The 22,051-nt window shown below is 36.1% G+C and overlaps 1 protein-coding gene across 1 annotated transcript; it reads left to right on the top strand.

Moving 5' to 3' along the window:
- Positions 1 to 11,941: 11,941 nt before the first annotated feature.
- On the top strand, positions 11,942 to 21,685 carry LOC132698992 (succinate dehydrogenase [ubiquinone] flavoprotein subunit, mitochondrial-like). Its single transcript, XM_060665370.1, has 4 exons — positions 11,942 to 12,080; positions 12,136 to 13,520; positions 18,081 to 18,453; positions 21,599 to 21,685. Exons 1-4 carry the CDS (start codon positions 11,970 to 11,972, stop codon positions 21,683 to 21,685), a joined length of 1,956 nt encoding a protein of 651 aa, XP_060521353.1. The 5' UTR covers positions 11,942 to 11,969.
- Positions 21,686 to 22,051: the final 366 nt, after the last annotated feature.

Here is a 22,051-nt window from a genome sequence, read left to right on the forward strand (position 1 = left end):
ATGAAAACATGATATACCTAAATAACGGATTCAACTATTCTACTATTCAATAAAAAATGTTACAATAGTTTTTCATGTACATTTTATGTAGTGTAATTATAGTAACAATATCAACAAAATCAAATCGAATTAGATTATAGAAATTTTTTCTTTTAAATTTTAAACTTGGTATAGTAACTGGATATTTAAATATGAGATTTCACTAAGAAATGATTAAAATTTCAGTAACAACATTTTATACCATTCATCTAACAAATCTACGGAAAACTACTTTAAGTTTTTGGCAGCAATATCCTTAATTCTGTTATTAAGGTAACTGTACTAAATAACTTTGTACGAGGTATTTTATTCTTTATTTTTGTTCCTCCTTTTTGGCTTTAGCAGCTTCTTCTGGCAATTCTCCGATATATATGGCATTTTCTATTGCTCTATGAATTAGTAGTTTGTGAACTGAAGACGGAATCGTGACATTTTGGATTCTCATGAAATGCGCCTTAAAATTGCAGAAAATCTTCCTAAAAGACTTTTGTTCAGGTCTGTAATTTCAGAAGATTTATCTAGATGTTTGAAGAATTTGAATTTTTTGAAGACACCTCCTTGATTTCTTTTTTTAAATTGGAATTTGAATTGGATTTTTCCATGTTATTTTTTCAGGGTTATCCTCAAAAACAAGACAAAGTGGGACATATGAAGTTACAACAAAACTTGCATCTTGTTTGTTTGTTCTTGAAACGATTGCCTGTATTGCGAATGACCACTACTGCCGTTAAATCCCCACGTTCGTAGCAAAATCAAATTTTGGTCTTGATAGTTTGAAGTAGAGTCTATCCTATATTCCGCTTGTTGTGGGATCTATTAAGTAGGGTAGCACTTTTTCTTGGATTCTAAAACTTTGTGATATGAAGGAAACATGTTGTTTTTTTTGGAATTTATAATATTTGCTGATGTTCAGTCAGCGATAATGATTAAAATAGAAGTAGCAAGCAAGCAATGTATCTACTCGACGCTACAAAAATTATGCTTAATATTTCAATTATTACGTATTAATTACGTAAAAGCTTTATAAAGTATTCATTTTCAACTCTCAAAATTAATAAACTTTCGTTATTTTCGAATATTCATTTCTAACTAACATAACAAACTGTCAACGAAAATAAACATGGTCATGATTAGGCATATTTTTTTAATGAATGCATTTCTTTAAAAGCATCAATATTTTATTATTATAAATTTGGACTATAGCTGAGCTGAAAACGAAGGTTGTTAAAGAAAAAATTGTTAATACATTTTGATGAATTTTGTCCGTTCGTGGGACCACAGCGAAGCGTATCGGTTGCTGATTTGACGCCCTCAACTTTTCAAGCGGAAACATCCAGTTTTAAAATCCCGATAAATTTCGGAGAAATACAGCGTGTCCAAGACAGGGATCCTGTGTAAGGAGCTGCGTATTTTGACGCTTATTTTTACATGAGACAAAAAAGAAATTTGTTGACTTTATTTGAAGAGATATCAAAAAAGTGCCAATTGTGGTTGTTGTTACCCCGTTTATCGAGTTGTTTTTAGAGTCATTGTCGTTATTGTTACTGTTGTTGTTATTATTGTTTATAATAAGCTGTAATAAGTAGTAATTGTGGTTGTTATTACGCTGTTTATCGAGTTGTTTTTAGAGTCATTGTGGTTATTTTTATTGTTGCTGTTATTATTGTTTATGATAAGCAGTAATAAGTAGTAATTGTGGTTGTTGTTACCCTGTTTATCGAGTTGTTTTCGGAGCTATTATTGGTATTGTTCCTGTTGTCGTTATTATTGTCTGTCATAAGCAGTAATAAGTAGTAATAAGTAGTAATTGTGGTTGTTGTTACCCTATTTATCGAGTTGTTTTTAGAGACATTATCATTATTGTTACTGTTGTTGTTATTATTGTTTATTGTTGGATCGTTGATATTATATATATAATTATGAAGAAACGCTTGACATCAGCAATGTATCTTAGTACATATCCAGAAAGAAGGCACCCATGTAAGTCCATTTTCTCGAAATTTAAAAGAATACGGTACATTCAAAAAGCCGATATCGAAAAAAAAAGAATCTTTGGAAGAAGAAGAGACATTAAAAACGTTTTGGGTTTAATGTGTGCTGTGGAATTATGAGAACCGAAGTACTAGCTCCATTTATTTACCATAATTAATTACCCACATTACTATACCTTTATTTATTGCAAAATGACTTAGATAATTTACTTCTGGCACAGGCCAAAGCGGAATGAGACCCCTAGTGAAGTTTCTTGGCCAGCCCGACTCCCGGACTTAAAAAGTGTTCATTACGCGTCTACTTAAAAATCTTACCAAAACACCTTTAAAAAGTAGAAAAAACAAAAATTTCCTTTTAACTAAGTAAAAAATCTGCGGTACAGCGATGAATTTATAATAAAAAATGGAATCAGATACAGGGTGTACCTTTTTTCTGGTCATATAAAAAAATAAAGTTGATGGACAACGGATATAAAACCTAGGATTTTAAAAGTGCCAATGAAAAAAAATAAAATCAATATTGTCAAATTCCCGTTTTTCCAAATTTTTTCAAGTTTCTAATCACTGAACTGATAATTTTATTTCAGGATTTTCTAACGCGCGTGGTGGCAACATTGGAGAGACCTTCGAAAAAGAACAACAAAACAAGGGTGGCGACATCTGTCGGAGTTCTACATAACGGCAATACAGAATTCGATGCTATTACGTGTGGTTTGACCTCGCATTCATAGATGGCGCTAATATACAGTGAACAAAAAGCTGTAGAAAGCCATCTGCATGGAATAGTTATTTCGAATCCCGACCAACGGATAGCGCTGTATGCTTGGGACTGTGCATTTATTTTTTAGTAAGTTTTGATTTCTTGGTCCATTACAAAAAACTGTACCGGGTGGTGCAAGCACTTTTTACATTTCGAATGACAAAAATAGGATTCGAAGAGTTGATTTATCAAATTAGTCAAAGTCAGTATGATGAGACTATATATTATGTTGAAGTTTTTATTAATAAATATGTTTGTTCAATGTTTTTATTTATTCTAATACAGAATAACAAATCAAAAGTTCCGATCTGCATATGTTTTTTTGCAACAATGCCATCATATTTTTCCGTTTATTTTGAAATTTAATTTCTGATAAGACAGGATCATTTTAGGGCATTCTACAAGTATAAAAGGTGTTATTGTTCAATATCTGGATTTTAATATGTTTTCAAGATACACAAACTTAACGTAGATGCACTTCGATACATTTTGCAATTTATTTAATGAAGGATTGTCTTTTTTTTAATGCTTTCTTGATTCGGAACTAATTAAAAGCATTTTGAATTTTAAGCCAAAGTTCTTCACGACTGTTTATCGAGTTTTTGTAAATTACCGATCATGTCATTTCTTATAGCTACAGGTGTTGTGAAACACAAGATTTGGGGATAATTGAAATGGTTCTAGTCCTAGTTCATAATTATTTACTAGGTCTGCCCTCCTGTTTATATGGAGCTCGAGATGGTAATGATTTTCCGTATCAAATGACGAGGAAGTCCCAGTCAGAAAGAAGAAATCCTAGTCTCTGTAGCTGGTGATCCACAAGTGTTGTGGGTGTATGGTGCAAGTACTGATTTACACACTTGCCATTAACCACCTTGTTGCGCTGGTGAAGGACCATTGATTGATTGAATACTTCAAAGTGAACTGAACATTTATTGTTGTTACGTGACAATCGTACATATGCCTTACGAATACATACTCATACTGTTTGCTCGCCACGGGTGGCGCGATACGCACAATTACCGCGCATGCGCATACAGTCGCACCGTTGCTGCAAATTTTTGAACTTTAAATTTGCAGCAAATAGGACAAGGGTAATAACAATTGTATGGAGTAATAACTTTACTATAATTTTTTTTTATCTAATTGTACCATGGAGACCAACTTTGGAGAATTTTTGAAAAATAACTTCGATTTTTACGTTGCTGAGTTTGGTAATATAAAAACAGAGAAGGAAGTAGTTGAGGTCGCAAGTAAGGTTCACTTTTTATAACATTAATTTTCCTTTGCCGGGTTGGAAGGAAGTTCTATGGAGAGGGCGCCATTGGGTACTTATACGAGTACCTAAGTACTTGGTACAACGTCCACGTTGAAAAACTCTTACAAAATAGAATTTTATTTAAATTCCGCATATCCGAACGTACCTACTTTAAACTAATGAATTATTTTAAAATCGGAACGCATCTGAAAATGGTACCAATATGGCTACGACGTACGTATTATTTTTTTATTACTTCACTATACGTGACGTAACTGCACTACTCCGACTGGACTTTATAATTCAATTTCACTAAAATTCAAGATAGGCCACTGCGGAACAACAGCGACGATGTGCTGGTATTCTATTCGTTTTGAAACACCCTGTATAATTAATTTTGCAAATGCCGCTTTATTTTGAGGTAGTGCCTCAACATATACTCTCATATCTCGGAAAGTGTAGGGTATGGATTTAAAAGTTAAATACAAAAGTTGATTGGGGTATTACAAACTTTCAATTTATTTTAATGTTGTTGTTGATTTATTTTTCGTGGGTGAGAATCAATTTTCTTATTTAAATTGGAACACCTGGTATATTACTTCATTTTTGAATTCTATAAAAAAATGTAGACATGTTTTGTGCCTAAGTTTAACCGTTTTTGACAATTTTAATTTTTTATACGAAACTGACGCTTGCCAGACTTAAAATATTTGCCAATTTCTTCATTCGGAAGCATTTATTGATTTACTCGAGTGAGATTTGTTGTAGACAAAGGACTCTAACGGATTCCATAAGAAATTAAAAAACTGCATAAAAACTTTTTTTTTAATGGAAACTTCCTATTTTTATAGTCTTGTCGTATTTATCATTAAAAATCAAGGCAATTTTATATAAGGTTATACAGCTACATTGAAGGGGCTGCTTTTTTTGTCTTCGTTATAAAAGGTTTTCGTTATAAGGAGTTACAAGCACTTGAAAAATAACAATACACATATGTGTTCTGTAATATTTAATTATTTTATATACTTATTTTAACATGTACTTAGGAACACTTTATATAAATATTTAAGAACTACATTTAAGGTTTCAAATAATCGATGTCAAGTATGTCAATACTCTAGCAGCTTAACTGAATGTAGGACTTGTTGAATGGTTGGTGGTGGTCCCAGATCAAATTCTTCATCTTCTTCTTCCTCTTGGTGCTCTTCCTCACCCTTTCTTGCTTGTTGTAATATGGCTTCCTCTGTCAAGTATGCTGTTGTAGGCAAATCCTTATCTATCCCCATAAAATCTTGCAACTCCTCATTTGTAAACGTAATTGTTGTTTGAAACTGCTTTTTTCACTCGCTTAGTGGCTGATCATCTTCCAAGTCCTGTTCGCATTCTGTCTCGGTAATAAGTCCTGAATGATGATAGGAGTGTTGAATTGTTCCTGCTGTCACCTATTTCCAAGCTTTACTACTAAAATTCACTGTATCTAGCACATTAATGGAAAATTTGTCTTTGGACTCGATCATTTCCATTAAAACGTTTTTCCTGTATCGATTCTTAAGACTTTTTATTACGCTCTGGTCCATCTGCTGTAATACACTTGTTGTTTTGGATGGAAGAAGTGCCAATTCAATATTCCGTAGATTTGGAATATGAGGATGTGCAGGGCTGTTATCTACTAGAAGTAATATTTTCCTCCCCTTTAATGTAAGTGACCGGCAAATGCTTGATATTCTTAAAACATCGTGGGTTAGTTGATTTTTCAACAAGTTTTACGTTACACAGGGAGTTTTCACTGTATACGCCTAATATTTTTACTTTTTGAATTGTCTATCACTGTTAATATGCTGTTTCCATATAAGTTCAGTTATTGTGAGGTGGCTATGACGGCGTTTAACCGAAACAAGTGCTAGAACGCGTGTTTTGTTGTTGACATATATGGTTGTTGATTATTGTCATAATTAATGTTTACCACAGATGAGAATATTGATATGTTAGAAAGTTAGACATCGAACAATAAAAACCGGACCTCTTAGAGATTATTTAACAAAATTTCCATTGAGGAATCACCCAGAAAAAAAGATCTTCGACAGGATGTACCAACATTATAGAAAATATGGAACCACGAAGAAAGAAAAAAAATAGACGTCGTCATATTTTCAATGATGAAGAGCAACTTAATGTTTTGTTACTTTTTGCTTTTTGCCCAGCGCAGAAATTAGAGCAACGGGATTACAACGTCAGGTTAGATTTTTGCGACAAACTTATGGAGAGACTCTAAAATTTTTACTGGAGCAACAAGAAAAATAAAAAAACTATGGAAGTTACAAGATATTTTTTGATCAGAATTTTAACTCCCAACGCTGCTTAGAGCTTTCAAATATTATCCATCCTTTTGTTGAAAATGAAGTGCGTGAAAGGGAACGACGACACTTAATTTGCCCGCAGTATGGCGCTCGTTATCACGCAAATCAAGAAATAAGCATCTACTTAAATGCACATTATTGGGAAGAAGAGTTACGCCTGGCCTCCAAAGACCTTCCACTTAACTCCCCTAGATTGTTTTCTATTTCTTAGAGATTTAGTTGCAAACACAAACCGTCAACTGCCGAAGAACTTAGACGTCGGATAAGAGAAGGCATCGATTATTTAAATGGCACCGAATCTGTTAGAAACGCCATTATGTATTTAGAAACCATTATACCAAAGTGGAGGACATATTGAAAAATTTTATTTTTTATGTTCCTTTGCAGGCTATTAATTTTTATTGATCGTTCGTTAATCAAATATTCACCAACGTTATCGTGTATCCTTTAATATTCTTTAGATCTTCATAAGCGCACCGGCAGGGTTATGGTCAACTAAAAAATGGTAAAACCCAGTGGCATAGCCACCTTAGCCACAACCACGAAATTTAATTTGGTAGCAGGAACGCCGTCATAACCACCTTACACTAACTATAGTGGCAACACCGTATTATTTGTGATAGACAAATATTTAAAAATATTTCAAAAGAAAACATATTAGTGAATATAAAATTGCCTTAATTTTTAATGCTAAATATGACCAGATTTTAAAAATATCAATTAGTTTCCATTACAAAAAAAGTTTTTTGCCAATTTTTTTAATTTCATTTTAATCTTATTTTTCTCGCACCCTGTATTAATATGTATCGAAATTTCTTACGGAATCCGTTATTCGAGTCCTTTGTCTGCCACAAAACTTTTAAAATAAATTAAAGGTTTGTAATACGTGAATTAACAATTTGTATTAAACTTTTGGCCCCATCGCCTATAGTTTCTGAGATAAAGTAGTGACCCAAGATAAACGGCCCACAGTATACACGCCCGTAAAAAAAACTATACATCGTTCCATAAAATGCAATTCCGCGCTTTGAAGGAAAAAAATACGAACGTTGAAAATACGACTCAGGGAGTCGATTTATCAAATTCGTTTTATTTATATCGTATAATTGGGAATTTAAATGTAAATAGAGGTTCATGAATGCAAATGAGCATGTGAACGCGACTCAAAAATACGAGTATTATTAAAATGGCCGCGGGCTGCGAATTTAAATTTTCGGTATTCCGTTAGCCATAATACAAACCAGTATTTAAATAATTGCTTGGGACCGTTGCTGTCGGACCTGTTGGATCGGTTTGCGCGCCTCAATTTGGAAGAAGATTACTACTCCTCTGCTTCGCGGTTGGCAAAAAAGGAAAAATTAAATAAATGCGAAGACGGGTTATCTTTTAACGAGAAGTAACAACGAAAAGGGTCAAGCCGCCGTCTTTCGATATTTTTTAGTTTTTTTTGCATATATTACAGGAAAAAAAAAGTATTTCTAAAATAATTAATTTTTTTATTGAGTAAAAAAGTGAAAAAAAAACTTTACTCAGACTTTTTTGAGTGAAATCTTCGTCTTTTTGCCAGCAAGCTGCGCTGTCTGCACTATCGGCTGTGTGTTTTGCTCCATCTGCCTTGGTATCGCCGTTCCATTTCCTTAATGTCCTGGTGAAACCTCTCTCCCTGTTCTTCACTATCTACTCCAAGATTTTGAGGAAAATAGTTCAAATGTGAAAACAAAACTCATATTACAACCTAGGCGATTAAAGTGTTGTAACATATTTGAACAATACTTTCGTTGTTTTCGTCCTTAGAGTTCCCAAGATCAATTACTTCTTGAAATAAAACCTTGAAGGCATTCGATGAGGTGAACCAAGACCTATAGATTTCCAAGCTGAGTTTCTATGGTTTTTCCTCTAATTCACGCGCTACAAATACAGTTTTCCTAATAATTTGTTACTAATTATATTATTAGCAAGGGATTATATTGAGTTATCAAATTCTTTATCTTCAATTGCATTTTCTGTAGTGTGTAGTAGAGTTATGTTGTTCTTCCGATTTTACAGGTATTTTTCATATTTTGTTTGCTATTCATCCATTTCTTATTTCAATAAATAGTGCGCAATGTATTCAGATCAGTAGAGTAACTATTTAAAGCTAGACTGCGCCGTTTTTGAGCTATCTGTTTACTTTGTTTTGAAAAATATTAATATTGTATATTGTTTTTTTATCATTATTATTATTATTATTTTTTTATTTTTTTTCCTCCTTATTAGGGTAGCAGCTTTAGTGGGCTTTATTAACCAGTCACTAAAGTTGGGGGGGGGAAGGTTTATGTCTCCGGGATATTCAGGGTCTTTCGGACGATTTTGCAAGTTTCAAGTATTACGGACTTTTGCATTTTTGTAACGATGGTTTTATTCGTTATATTCAGTCTTTCCAGGTATCCTGCAAGCTTCTTGGTAACTAGCCCAGTGGCCGATATAATTACAGGGATAACATGTACTGCTTTTAGGGTGAGTATTTTTTTATATTCCTCTGCCAAGTCGTAATACTTATTAATTTTTTCTCTCTCTTTCTGTTCCAGGTTGTGGTCCGAGGGATGTGGGACGTCGATGAAATACGCCTTTTTATTAGCCTTATCCAGCAGAATAATGTCTGGTCTATTGCTGGCTATTGGTTTATCTGTTACTATAGGTGTATCCCAGTATAGCCGATAAATTTCGTTCTCAAGAACTGGAGCAGGTATGTATTTAAAATATGGACTGTATTTTCCCTCTCCTAGGTTGCATAGCATTGCTAGTTCTTGGTGTACAATATTTGCTGTTAAATTGTGCCTTTTGGTGTATTCAGACGGAGTTAGCGTTTGACATCCTGCTATTACATGTTCGATGGTCTCTGGCACCCGTCCACACATACGACATTTATCATCATCTATTCTGATCTTTTGGATATACTTCTTATAATTCCTAGTCGCTATGCTTCCATCCTGAATAGCTGTGATAAATCCTTCAGTTTCAGCGAATAGCTGCCCCTTAACTAACCAATTTGTTGATTCGCTCCCAGCAGTTTTTAAACTAGCTGGATATTTTCCATGAAGGGGCTTACTCAACCACTTCTCTTTTACCTCATCAAGTGTTGGTATCTCTTTTATTTCATTTTTTCTGAGATCTACAGCTGAGTATCTATCCGACTGACAAGCGAGCTTATGCAACGTCGAAGTATCTTTTTTACGGTGGAAGAACTTCTTTAACTGATTTACTTGACGCCTATGCAGTATGTTGAGGTCAGCCAATCCTCTTCCGCCCGTCGATCTTGGTAAGTATAGCCTTTCAGTGCATGCCTTAGGATGGTGAGTTCTATGCTCTGTCATGAGGGTCCCTATTTTCCTGTTCAGCCTCTCCAAGTCAGTGTTAGATCATTTTAATATACCAAACGTGTACGTGATTACCGGTACCGCCCATGTGTTTACAGCTTTAATTTTGTTTTTTCCGTTTAGTTCCGTTTTTAATATTTTTATCACCCTGTTTTGCAGTTTAGTTTCTATATTAGCCTTAGCATCGTTCTGATTCATATTAAGATTCTGCTCATATCCTAGATATTTATAATACGCGTTGTTAAGATACATTATTTCGGTTTCAGATTCCAGCTTATCATAAGTTTTTGGTATACCTTTATGAGCTATAAGGTATTATTATTATTATTATTATTATTATTATTATTATTATAGTAAAATTTTTTTGGGGTCAACTAAGCTATCTCTTAATACATTTTTGCTACTAGGTGTAAGGCTTGTTCTATTTGAGTCCAATGTCTATCCCTTGCCCGACAATCCCATTCATAAATAAAGTATGGAAATTTTGTTTAACCGCAAAGCATACACTGGTTAAACACTTCCGATTCTCTGAATTCGGTTATGAAATTTGAGTCATCTGGGTCAGAATTAGATTACTCTGATTCTGACGACATGACGATTTTTTCATCTGGTCCATGAGGAACTGGTCGAATAGCAGAGTCAAGATTGGAATACGCAATTTGTGTCTTATTTTTTCTGTTGAATCCTTGAACATTACACGAACAAAAATAACAGTCATCACTATGATTCGTAGGCTCTCGCCAGACCGTAGGAACACCCTTTAACATTTGTTCCTATCTTTTTGCTTCAACGCAAACGGAGCAAACAGTATGTATGAGGAGCCCAGGACCTGTCTTAATCGCCAATCTGTAAACCAAAGTATGCGTATTATTTATAGCTTGCTTTAGCTTTACTATGACCTAATTACCACAGATATAACAAAAGTTATTTGGATTGTTCACACAATGTCACTGCTAAATCATATTTAATTTCATAAAAATCAATTCATTTAAAAATCATGCCTAACATGGACCAAATATATTCATGCCGTAGGTATGTATATTACAAAAATATGGCGTTTTTTTGAAAAAGAGCCCCCAAAAATAAGCAAACAGTTTTCAAGCATCAAAAGCACTCTAGACCTGTGTTACTTGAATCGAGTTACAGTTATCTTCATTTTTTGTTACTTTTTAAAATATATTAATAGTTATCTCATCATCTTTTCATTTTATTTGGAAAACTAATAACGCATGTAAAACAACAACTGCAGGACTAAACCATGTAAATTAACAAAAGCTAAGGATTGGTTTACAAAAAATAGCTTGACCCTTAACGAAGGGAAAACAGTTTTTTTAATCTTGATGCGAGTAGGCGGTTCGAGTTATAATCAGAACAAAAATATGTTGCATTTATTGCTTTGACGTTTGAAGTAAAACCCATCCCACCCCATTCCGCATTAAGTAGGTCTTTCCTGAGATGGACCGTAACGAATATTTGTAGAAACTTGAATTTTTTATTTGAAACGGAAATGGACCGTTTTAAATTTGATTAGGCATTGATGCTGCGGGGTATTTTCGAATAAGAAGAAGCGTTTATTTTAACATCAGGTGATATGTGTCATTCTTAAGAGCTTAATCTAAATTGTGGAATCTTCGTATATATTATGGAGGTATTTGAATGTGAGCCTTCCAGTAAATACGTATTTATGTATACGTACATTACGTATTTATATATATGTGGGTCTTATATTGTGTATATAGAGGAGATGGTTTCTATTGGAATCGATTAGTGTATTTTCGCTTCTGGATTCCTCCAGCGTCGGTTGTTGTTTAATCGAACTTGCTAACGTTTCGCAAATCATCCTGTTGGCTTCTTCAGAGGTTAACCGAAACTGAGGAAGCTAATAGGATGATTGCCGAAACGTTAGCCAGTTCGACTCAACAACAAGTTTTGGAAACAGTATTAGAGTAGCCCGTTGAAGTTTCTTTGAAAAATTAAATAATCAACAATATTATTATATAAACCAAATACACACAAAGAACACTGTCATAAATTAATCCACCCTTTTTTTTATTCTTACGATCTTGGGACTTCAATTACTTCAAAATTACTTCAGGAAGCTAAAAGTCTTACTTTTTTATATTTGTTAAGTAAGCATAACCGACGAGGCTCGTCCCGTCACCTGTCAACAACTCATCGTCGTTATGACAGATCGAATAGTCAAAAACGATGTGGAGCATTTTTAAATATTTATTACGACGAAACAATGTCGCGCTCCAAGCCTGCCGCAGAGTTTCGGCCAGCACGGAGAAGCCGAGGTGTATCAAAGGTACCGGCGAGGTTCGTATCTATCCGCCCCATCCAAACCACCCGATTAACCTCTCACGCGTTCCAGATTAAACAGAAATACCAAATAGTCAACCACCAATACGACTGTGTGGTCGTGGGGGCGGGCGGTGCCGGCTTGAGGACCGCCTTCGGTCTCGTGAGCAAAGGTTTCAAGACCGCGTGCGTCACCAAACTGTTCCCCACCAGATCGCACACGGTCGCAGCACAGGGTGGTATCAACGCGGCGTTGAGCAACTACGAGGACGATTATTGGGTTTGGCACCATTACGACACGGTCAAAGGTTCCGACTGGCTCGGCGATCAAAATGCGATCCATTTCATGACGAAGGAAGCTGCGCGCTGCATCCAGGAGTTGGAGAATTGGGGTATGCCGTTCTCGCGAATGAAAGACGGACGAATTTATCAGCGCGCGTTCGGGGGCCAATCGCTCAAGTTCGGTGAAGGCGGTCAAGCGCATCGCACATGCGCGGCTGCAGACGCGACCGGCCACTACATGCTTCACACGTTGTACGGACAAGCCGTCAAATACGACGTGAAGTTTTTCGTCGAGTATTACGCGCTGGATCTGATCATGGAAGGGGATCGGTGCAGGGGGGTGTGGGCTTGGTGCCTGGAAGACGGCACCCTTCATAGGTTCTTCGCCAAGAACACAGTTCTTGCTACGGGAGGTTACGAGCGAGCTTATTTTTCCTGCACCGCCGCTTACACCTCGACAGGAGACGGTACCGCTATGGTGACTCGTGCCGGTTTACCCCTGCAAGATCTGGAGTTCATCCAGTTCCATCCGACCGGGATATACGGCTTCGGTATCCTCATCACGGAAGGTGCCAGAGGAGAGGGCGGCTATTTCGTCAACGATAAGGGAGAGCGGTTCATGGAAAAGTACGCTCCGAAAGCGAAAGATTTGGCATCGAGAGACGTCGTGTCCAGGTCTTGCACCATAGAGATAATGGAAGGCAGGGGTTGCGGACCGAACAAGGAGTACGTCCACCTTCAGCTCCACCATATCCCCAAAGAGAAGATCCTCGCTCAGTTGCCCGGTATACGTCAGACGGCGATGGATTTTGCAGGGGTTGATATCCTGAGGGAGCCAATTCCGACGATACCGACCGTCCATTATACGATGGGCGGCATTCCGACCAACTATAGTGGTCAGGTGATCAGCCAGGTGGGTCCGAACGAAGACGCCCTTGTCAAAGGGCTGTACGCGTGCGGGGAATGCGCCTCCGTTTCGGTTCACGGTGCCAACAGACTCGGAGCGAATTCGCTGCTGGAGACGGTGGTGTTCGGCAAAGCGGTGGCCACTAAGATCGCTGAATGCGACGTTCCTGGCGACGCGGTCACAATCGACGAATCGCTGGGCGAAGAGACGTTGAACAACTTTGACCGAATCCGTTACTCCAAAGGAAAATATTCGGTCGGTCAGCTTAGGCAAGTATGATGTCCTGAACAAGGTTGTGCAACTTTCTTTATTAACTTAACTTTCTCCTCAAGAATAAAATAGTTAAAAATAACAAATTAAATATTGAATGGTATACCGACGAATTACGAGAAATGCGGGGTCAGCTAAACGTTTACCAGGATATCAAAAAGGCAAAATCCTAAATTTCCCGATATCGAAAATTTAATAAAATCGCATAGGGCTGCTTACAGGGCGAAAATAAAATTAAAAAATTAAAATTATGTAAAAAGTCTGCTAATTAACCAAAACCAACTCGTTCTACATAAATAAAAGCAATAACACTTCTAAGGCAGCATGGGAGGTCATCAATAGGAAACGCAAGAGTGGATCAAAATTTCATTTCACTGGGTATCACTCCCGACAATTTAAATGAATATTTTTCACACGCAGCAAATAAATTAACTTCAAATACTTAAGATAAAACTGAGTCGATGAGGGCGCATACGGATAAGCATTTTTGTTTCAGTGAAGTCTCATATATTCAGAATTAGAGACATCCTGACCAGTTGTAAGTGTAATGATAGTAAAGACATATATGATATAATTATCAATATTATCCAATACATTAAAGACATAGTATTTATTCCACTGACGAACAGGTATATCCGAGGGTATTTTTCCCATCTACTTGACGTTGTCCAGAGTGATTCAAGTTTTCAAGAAGGGCGATGTAAATGACATAAATAATTATCGTCCAATATCTATTATCTGCACAATCGGTAGAATTATTGAAAACATTCTATATTCTCAATTAACAGCTTCGAGGACAACGGTTTATTGTCTCCCACCCAGCTTGGGTTTACACGTGGTAAATCGACTTGTGGAGCGATTAGTAGAGTTGTTGATCAGGTTTGCGCAGCTTTTGAAAGCAGAGAGTACTCCGGCACGGTCCTATGTGATCTTTCGAAAGCGTTTGACTGTGTTTGGCATCCTGTTCTTCTGAGTAAATTGCAGAGGTATGCTGTGAATCCCTCATTGGTTGGATTCCTTCAAAGTTATCTTCTCAACAGGAGGCAGATCGTGGCCCTGAATGGAAAATCATCACAAATTAGAGTTGTTGAACATGGAGTACTCCAAGGATCCATTATGGGCCCTCTTCTATTCTTGATCTATATAAACAATCTACCTGAGCATGTTGCTAACATAGTTTGTACATTGTTAGCTGATGATACTACCTTTTCTTGTCGAGGTCAATCTGAGAACGACTTGGTATACAGGATGGAGTGGGCACAGTGAGTGGTTTCGTGAAAACAAACTTAACCCCAATGAATCAATCATCAATCTATTTTTACGCGAGTCAACATTTAACAATCCATTACATGTGAACTGTCTTGGGGTTCTGCTTGATCCGAAATTGACGTTCGAGCAGGTCTTTGTGAGAAGCTCTCTAGGGTGGTGTACTTGTTGCGCGATTTGGTCGGCGAGGTCTCTCAAAATATAGCCTGAATGGTATATTTTTTCGGGAATATTTAGCTACGCAATTTTGGTTTGGGGCCACTCCTCACATGCCGAAAGAGTTTTTTTTTATACAGAGGAGAGCCATCGGGGCGATAACGCACTTGAATTTTATGGATGACGTAATGATGATTCTCATAGAATAACACATGTGCGTGAACCAACGCTGTCTCTTCACCAGTAGGTCAGCCTTGTTCAGTGACTCTTTTAGCAAATGGCTGTCCTCCAGGAATGATAATTTTCTGTTGGTTGCCCACCCTGCCTTCCTCCAGAAGACGGGCTGGATTTTGCACTGTCCATCGTTACCACAGTTCCGTATCAGAGCAGTCCGTATTTCTCCGCAGTGCTCTGTTATAGATATTCAGCATGATCTTGTTAGAATGTCCACTTTACTATGACATTTTTCGAAATTATACTTCTTAAATATTTATACCGCGTATTATCACCATCAATTAGCTACTTATCCTCTATCCACCCAGTTTTTGTCATACATTAAAAAGTTGGTTGTGTATTAAAAAATATAATCAAGATTAATTCCAAATACCAGTTTTTTGCAAATGCAAGGAACAACAAAAGAGTGCAATTATCGTTTCCTTTTCCAATATTCTACTTCTTCTTCCACTTCTTCTTAATACTTGTAGCGTATAAATTATCAAGTTCAATTGTGGTAGGTGTGTGGTTGAAAATTAATGGCTCATATTTTCGAAGCAATTCATTTTGTGAATTTGCAATTACTTTATTATTTGCTTGACAATGATCCAGTAGAAATATGAAGAAATTCGAACTTCGAATTTCAATTATCATTATTTTTTAAGGGGCTCGTTAGACATTGTTGAGGTCAGATTGAGGAATGATACAACACTTCCAGACAGAATTGCGCTACCACCGGTGCTAGCGAACATACACATGGAATGGTTTCAAATTAAAGCTACAGATAACTTTATCATCTGGAGTAGAAGCGATATACAGCCAGATTCCTTTCTCAATCATCTTCATTCTTTGCCACCGTCCATTAAATTTACTATTGAGAAAAGAACTGCTACCTTTTGTTTCTAAATGTCGTAGTAAGTAGAAATGAGGGTTCTGTGTGACTCTAACCATGCTGGTGCAACCAAAATAGGATTCATCCAAACACTCTGCAAAAGAGCAATGAATTATGAAGTATTGAAGTATGAAGGATGAAATCCAAAGAACATATCGCGGAGTGTGTGTGGATCAAACAACACCACATCAAATGGTCCGAAGCGCGGGTTCTCCATCTTTAGCAACACCTTTGGAAATACCCATAATTTGGCAACCTTAAAAAGAGCCCACCGATGTTGGGGTCATAGCGGAACAACCTCAGGCTCGACTGCATCATACTGCGTCACGGTTGAATGCTGTAGGGTAGAAAAATGAAGGCAATGGAAGTTTGAGTATTTCTTTGCAATTACTTTGTTCATTAGTACGTGTGAATCATCATGCTGAGTCTTGCTGAGCATATGAGGTTTTTTATCATCTCAAAATGGGAAGACAGTCGATGCCAAGGAGCAAGCAGATATAATAGAAAATGAAGGTCCTTCGCAAAAATCAAACATGATGACTGCTTTGGTCGAAGCTGCTTGGCTTTTCATTCTTCCGGTAACATCTATATCACGAAAGGTTCAAAATTTTTTTTTGGCTTAGTTTGGGGTTAAAATTCCAAGCAAACTTCTAAGGTGAGTTTCTTATATACAATATAACAAATCACTTTTACACCTTGGCTATTAATTTTCCGTCATTTGAGGTGGTTAAATGAAAATGTTATTGACTGTGACTGAATTTTCGGCTTCAGATTTCATTTGAAACGCCTCAATAAGTTTATTTGCGATTTTTCGAATGTAACGAGATACCAACTTTGCCATCGCCTCTATAGACAATATACACTGATATATACAGCAACTGCATTTATTTATCTCTCTATTCCTGGTCCCGCTTCATTAACTGCGTTCTGCATGCTTTCATTGTAAGTGATATATTTAGTGGATATTATGGTCATATTTTTTTCCTTTCCTTTTAAGAGTTTGCTTCGTAAATATATTTTATTTTTAAAATGTAATTAATGCTCTGGAATTCAAGTAGCAGATATATTTTTTTTGTTTTCGTCTTATTTTTATATTAAAGTGGCACCATAACAGATGACGTACTTAAAAACGCTTAGCAGCTCTAATCATTCCTCAGATATCAACTCTGCTACATTTGTGCTCCACACGAGGCCGTTCACAACTGTAGAACACTGATTTGAACATAATAGTTCTGCCAATTTCGCAAGCTGCTAATGGATAACGATTAAGTTAATTATTCAAAGAAACTTCCACGAGCTAATGTAATACATATTTTTAACAAATATTCTGAATTCCTCCAGCATTGGTGAATGACGATGAATGATAAATAGAACTTGCTGATGTTTCGCCATTCATCCTGTCGAACATTCTGTCGGATGACTGATTCCCATATTGGTAAAGACCAGAGTGTTTAGATGCTTATAGATGCTTATAGATTTCTATTGATTCTCCGACTTTTAGTTGGCAGAAGAATCGGTTAGATGGAAGAATTTTAGTTTTATCGAATAAAATTTCGTAGTCTTAAGGCTCTTACATGTTGATATGCATGGAATGCCGTAAACTCTTAGTATCTCAAACGGAATTTTGTCTCTGTAGGATCTTTTGGATATGTGATCAGTGATGTTTTGAATGTAAGGAAGGACAACAGTGGCAAGTGTGGGGTTGCTTTCGGACTTATTGGCTTTGAAAGGTTGTGTGTTTCGCTTGATATCTCGAATGTGGCTATTATTACAGAAAAGAGTAGATGTAATGTGTTTTAATTCTGGGTTCTGTGATAGTTTTATGGCTTTGTAAACAAGTCCTTCCTTTAGCTTCACCCTCTCAAAAAATATATAAGCAGGTACAGAATAGAACGCGAGCCAGTTAAAGTTAATCTCTGAATCGGCCAACAGGATAATTGGCGATAAGTCAGCAAGTATGAGTTCTTTATATGGTTTTTCTAATCCCTGTAGATTCCATCATCCGTTTCAGTAATTTTTTTCTATTTTCCAGAGTCAAACTTCAAAAGGCAATGCAGAAACATGCGGGAGTGTTTCGGACCCAGGCCATCCTGCAAGAAGGGGTGCAGGTAGTCAAAGACCTCTACAAGGACTTGGACAACATCCACGTGACCGACAACCACATGATTTGGAATACGAACCTCGTTGAAGCGTTGGAGCTGCAGAACTTGTTTATCAACGCGCTTCAGACTATTTCCGCAATGGAAGCCCGAAAAGAGTCTAGAGGAGCCCATGCCCGAGATGATTACAAACAGCGGATCGATGAGTATGACTATTCCAAACCGATCAAAGGTCAGAAGAGGAAGAATTTCGAAGAACACTGGAGGAAGCACACGTTGTGTTGGATGGACGTCGAAACTGGAGAGGTGAGAGTTTTAATTATTCAAATTTGCTAGCGTTAAAAATATGCGATTCTCGCGTTAAGGCAACCATACACGAGTGAGTTCTAATAAAGAGCTTCATAAACGATAATCACTGCACTAACCTAACGTAATTTAAAGTATGGTCTGTTCATGGGTATAAGAATGTGACCAATCGCTTTTGAATGGGATTATCCAAGAGTCGTCATTCAAGATTATTACCTAAAGTTTCGGAATTTAAATTCAGGTAAAATTATGGTCCGTAATTGAAAATAATTTTATACCTACCTGTGTTTAATATTCTTTGGTTTGGTATACTACTTAGATTAAGTTCCTTATGCTTATGCCGTGTGTAATACAGCGTGTGCTGAATCGTGTGCGAATTATCCAAATATGTGCGAGTCTAGTGTATCTCAGGAGATGCTCCCGCCCAAATGTAGAGAACACTATTCTAGGGCGCCTATATTAGATATCTTAATTAAAAGGCTTGAAAAAGGTGAAACCGGTGTTAGATGTGCCAGAACTACCTTATGGAAGTGTATTCAACACATGGATTTTAGATTTTAAAAAATTGACAAAAGGCAAGTTTTAATGGAATCTTTTAGAATTCGGAAATGGCGACTGGAATATCTATAAAAAATTAGGATTTACAGAGAACAACAAAGACCAATTATATACTTGGATGAAACCTGGTTCGATACTCCGAAAAAGGGTTGGGTTGACTCAACTGATAAGTGTAAAACAAACGAGTCATCACAAAGAGGTAAAACTGTTTTGCACGCTGATACTAAAGATTCCAAATGGACTTTCTCTGTCTGCGAAAAATATTAAAGATTCTTCTCTGGATTACCGTGAAGACACCGCCGCCGATTTATTTGAAAGTTGGTTTAAAAACAAACTAGTTCCAAACATTCCTCCTAATAGCGTCATTGTAATGGACAATGCAAGTTATCACAGTAGACAGTTGACTAAAACCCCTTCCTCAGGTGACACAAAAGCAACAATGTAAAACTACATGTATAATAACGACACTTATTTTCACGAAGATTATACCAAAAAGCAATTCATTGAGGTTCTACAAAGCTTGAACCTACAAAAGGAATACGTCTGTGATAATTATGCAAAAAATTTGGGGCATACAGTTTTAAGGCTTCCACTTTACCACTGTATATTTAATCCCATTGAACATGTTTGGCACCAACTGAAATCTGCCATTCGTCGTAACAATGTTTTTCCCCGTATTAACTCCAATGTCCTCAAAATTATAGAAACCGAAGTTTTTAACATTCCTCCACAAAGTTGGCCAAATTCTGATAAACATATAGAAAAAGCAGAACAATCGTATATCCATATTGCAAATAATATAGAACAAATAATAATTTGAACAGGCGACGATAGCGATAGTGATACTGACATATTATGTGAATAATTTTAAGTAATTTAAGTAGGTAGTAAAAATAATTTGTAATTTTATTTTAGATTTAAAAATAAGTACATACATAAGTAAATAAATATTGTTTAGTATCTTTGCTAATAAAACGCCAAATAATTAAATTCTAAGCAAAGTGCGGACCTGTTCGGCCATGTTTCGTTCTTACAGCTTGCCCGGGCCTTTCCTTAATTCGTATCAGTTAGTCACTTTCTTATATCTATGAACAAACTTTAACATTTGATATGTTATTTTTTTAAACATGTTAAACGTTAGCCTGAAATGTAAAAAAAAAGTTAATTTTTTTCGAATGTAACATCGCCTTTAGTAACATGATATTTAATAATAGGAACCTCATTACTGCCAAATTTCCACTTACTACTTACTTTTGATTGGTTAAAAACTTCCAGCGTGGATGTTTTTTTTCGAAATTTTCTTTAAAAACGAAATACCAGCCTTCCCGGTATACAATGTGTAAATTCACAATATTCAGACACACATGGACGTGAGCAATGAAACATGAACGTAAAGGACAACTTCTCAACAAGTCAGACGTTTTGTAAAAATTACCAACTGTGTGTTTTTTTAAAAGAAAAAGTAGAAAAAAAAAACGAAAATTTCGTAGAACCATTCCGTTGATATTTGTAAATGTGTCTAAAACTCTTTGTCTTAAGATTTCTATAAACTCGAGATACTCAAAAATTGATAGACATAATTGTTTGCACGACTTAGACGGTGGCAAATATTGTTAAGCTGAGTTAAAAGGACTTCTTCGCATATTTCTTGTCAAATATTTTTCAGTATTCCCACATATCTATTTGCTGTAAGCCTACCTTCGAATATAATAAAACACGAAATACTAAAGCAGAATTTGAATTGTTGCTACAGAGATTATATAACATTTTCGTGTGTTAGTTAAATCGTTCGATGGTTTACCAACTTGGGGGTTCCGTACTTTTTTGTTTTTTAATTTGACTGCCAAGCATTTGAGTGGTACGATTTAATTATGTGTATCTATTGTCAAATTGCAGAAACTTGTAATAACCATTTCTAAAACGTGAGGGGAAAATTTGCATAAAAATTTAATTTAATTTAATCACCTGAGAGCAATTCCAATTAGAAACAACTCCCGTAGAAATTATGCAAACTGTAGGATCGCTAATATTGAAAACATCACCAGGTTTTGATAACATCAGAACGGAAACACTACAACTATTGCATGGCCGTAGAAAATTTTCGAAACAGGAAATTACTCATAACCGAGATATCCCGCAATGTCAACGTATTTGTGGCAGATTCAAGAATCTGAATTCAGATCCATTTAGCCTGTCCCTCACTGCGAGCCAATGATCTATTGTCCCTTTCTCCATAGTTATAGAGTTCTATCAAGGTTGGTCTCTTTGAATAGTGGTAATAGTAGTGGCAACTATAGCAATATTTAGCATTTTTATGTTGTACTGTACTCTTATTTCTGTCAAGTTTGAGCCAGGCTAAATTTTAGTTTTGTATATTTGGAACTTGCTTTCAATTATACAACGAAAAACGCCGTCGATGTTACTGGCACTTATTGAAAGAAACAAAGACGCAAAATGTTGGTGTGACTTTTGGCCATTTGAACTGCCTGCTCGTGTATGGAGCCTATATATGGTATTTTCATTAACAACTCGCCAATGTACTACCATTACGTAACGTAATTATTCAATATAATGTAAATTTGTTAAGGTGTGCTTGACTTACCGGCCCGTTGTTGACTGTACGTTGGACGAGAACGAGTGTCCATCGGTGCCTCCCAGAGTACGGGCCTACTAATGCACTGTGACTTTGTATCAATAAAGTTCATTGAAATATTTGTCTTGTTTAATTTTTTGTATTAGTAGCGCGAAATCCCACGAAATATTGAATAAATTTTAAATATTTTTTGCAATAAAAAAATAATGAAAACCACACTTAGGCAAAAACGAAACATTAAATAATATAAGGTGATACGAAAATGCTTATTCTTCAGACGTTTGAACTTTTTCCAGGACGCCACTGGAATGTCTAACTGACCCTTTAACCTTTAACCAAAATAGAAGAAAACATCATTGAAATTTAAATTTAAATATTTGTTGTGTTTAATTGCTTGTATTAGTTACGCCAAATTCAACTAATTAATAAATAGATTTAAATATGTTT

The sequence above is a fragment of the Cylas formicarius genome, unplaced genomic scaffold (genome assembly GCF_029955315.1).
Source record: "Cylas formicarius isolate icCylForm1 unplaced genomic scaffold, icCylForm1.1 PGA_scaffold_10__41_contigs__length_53128322, whole genome shotgun sequence".
In the NCBI taxonomy this organism is placed as follows: domain Eukaryota; kingdom Metazoa; phylum Arthropoda; class Insecta; order Coleoptera; family Brentidae; genus Cylas; species Cylas formicarius.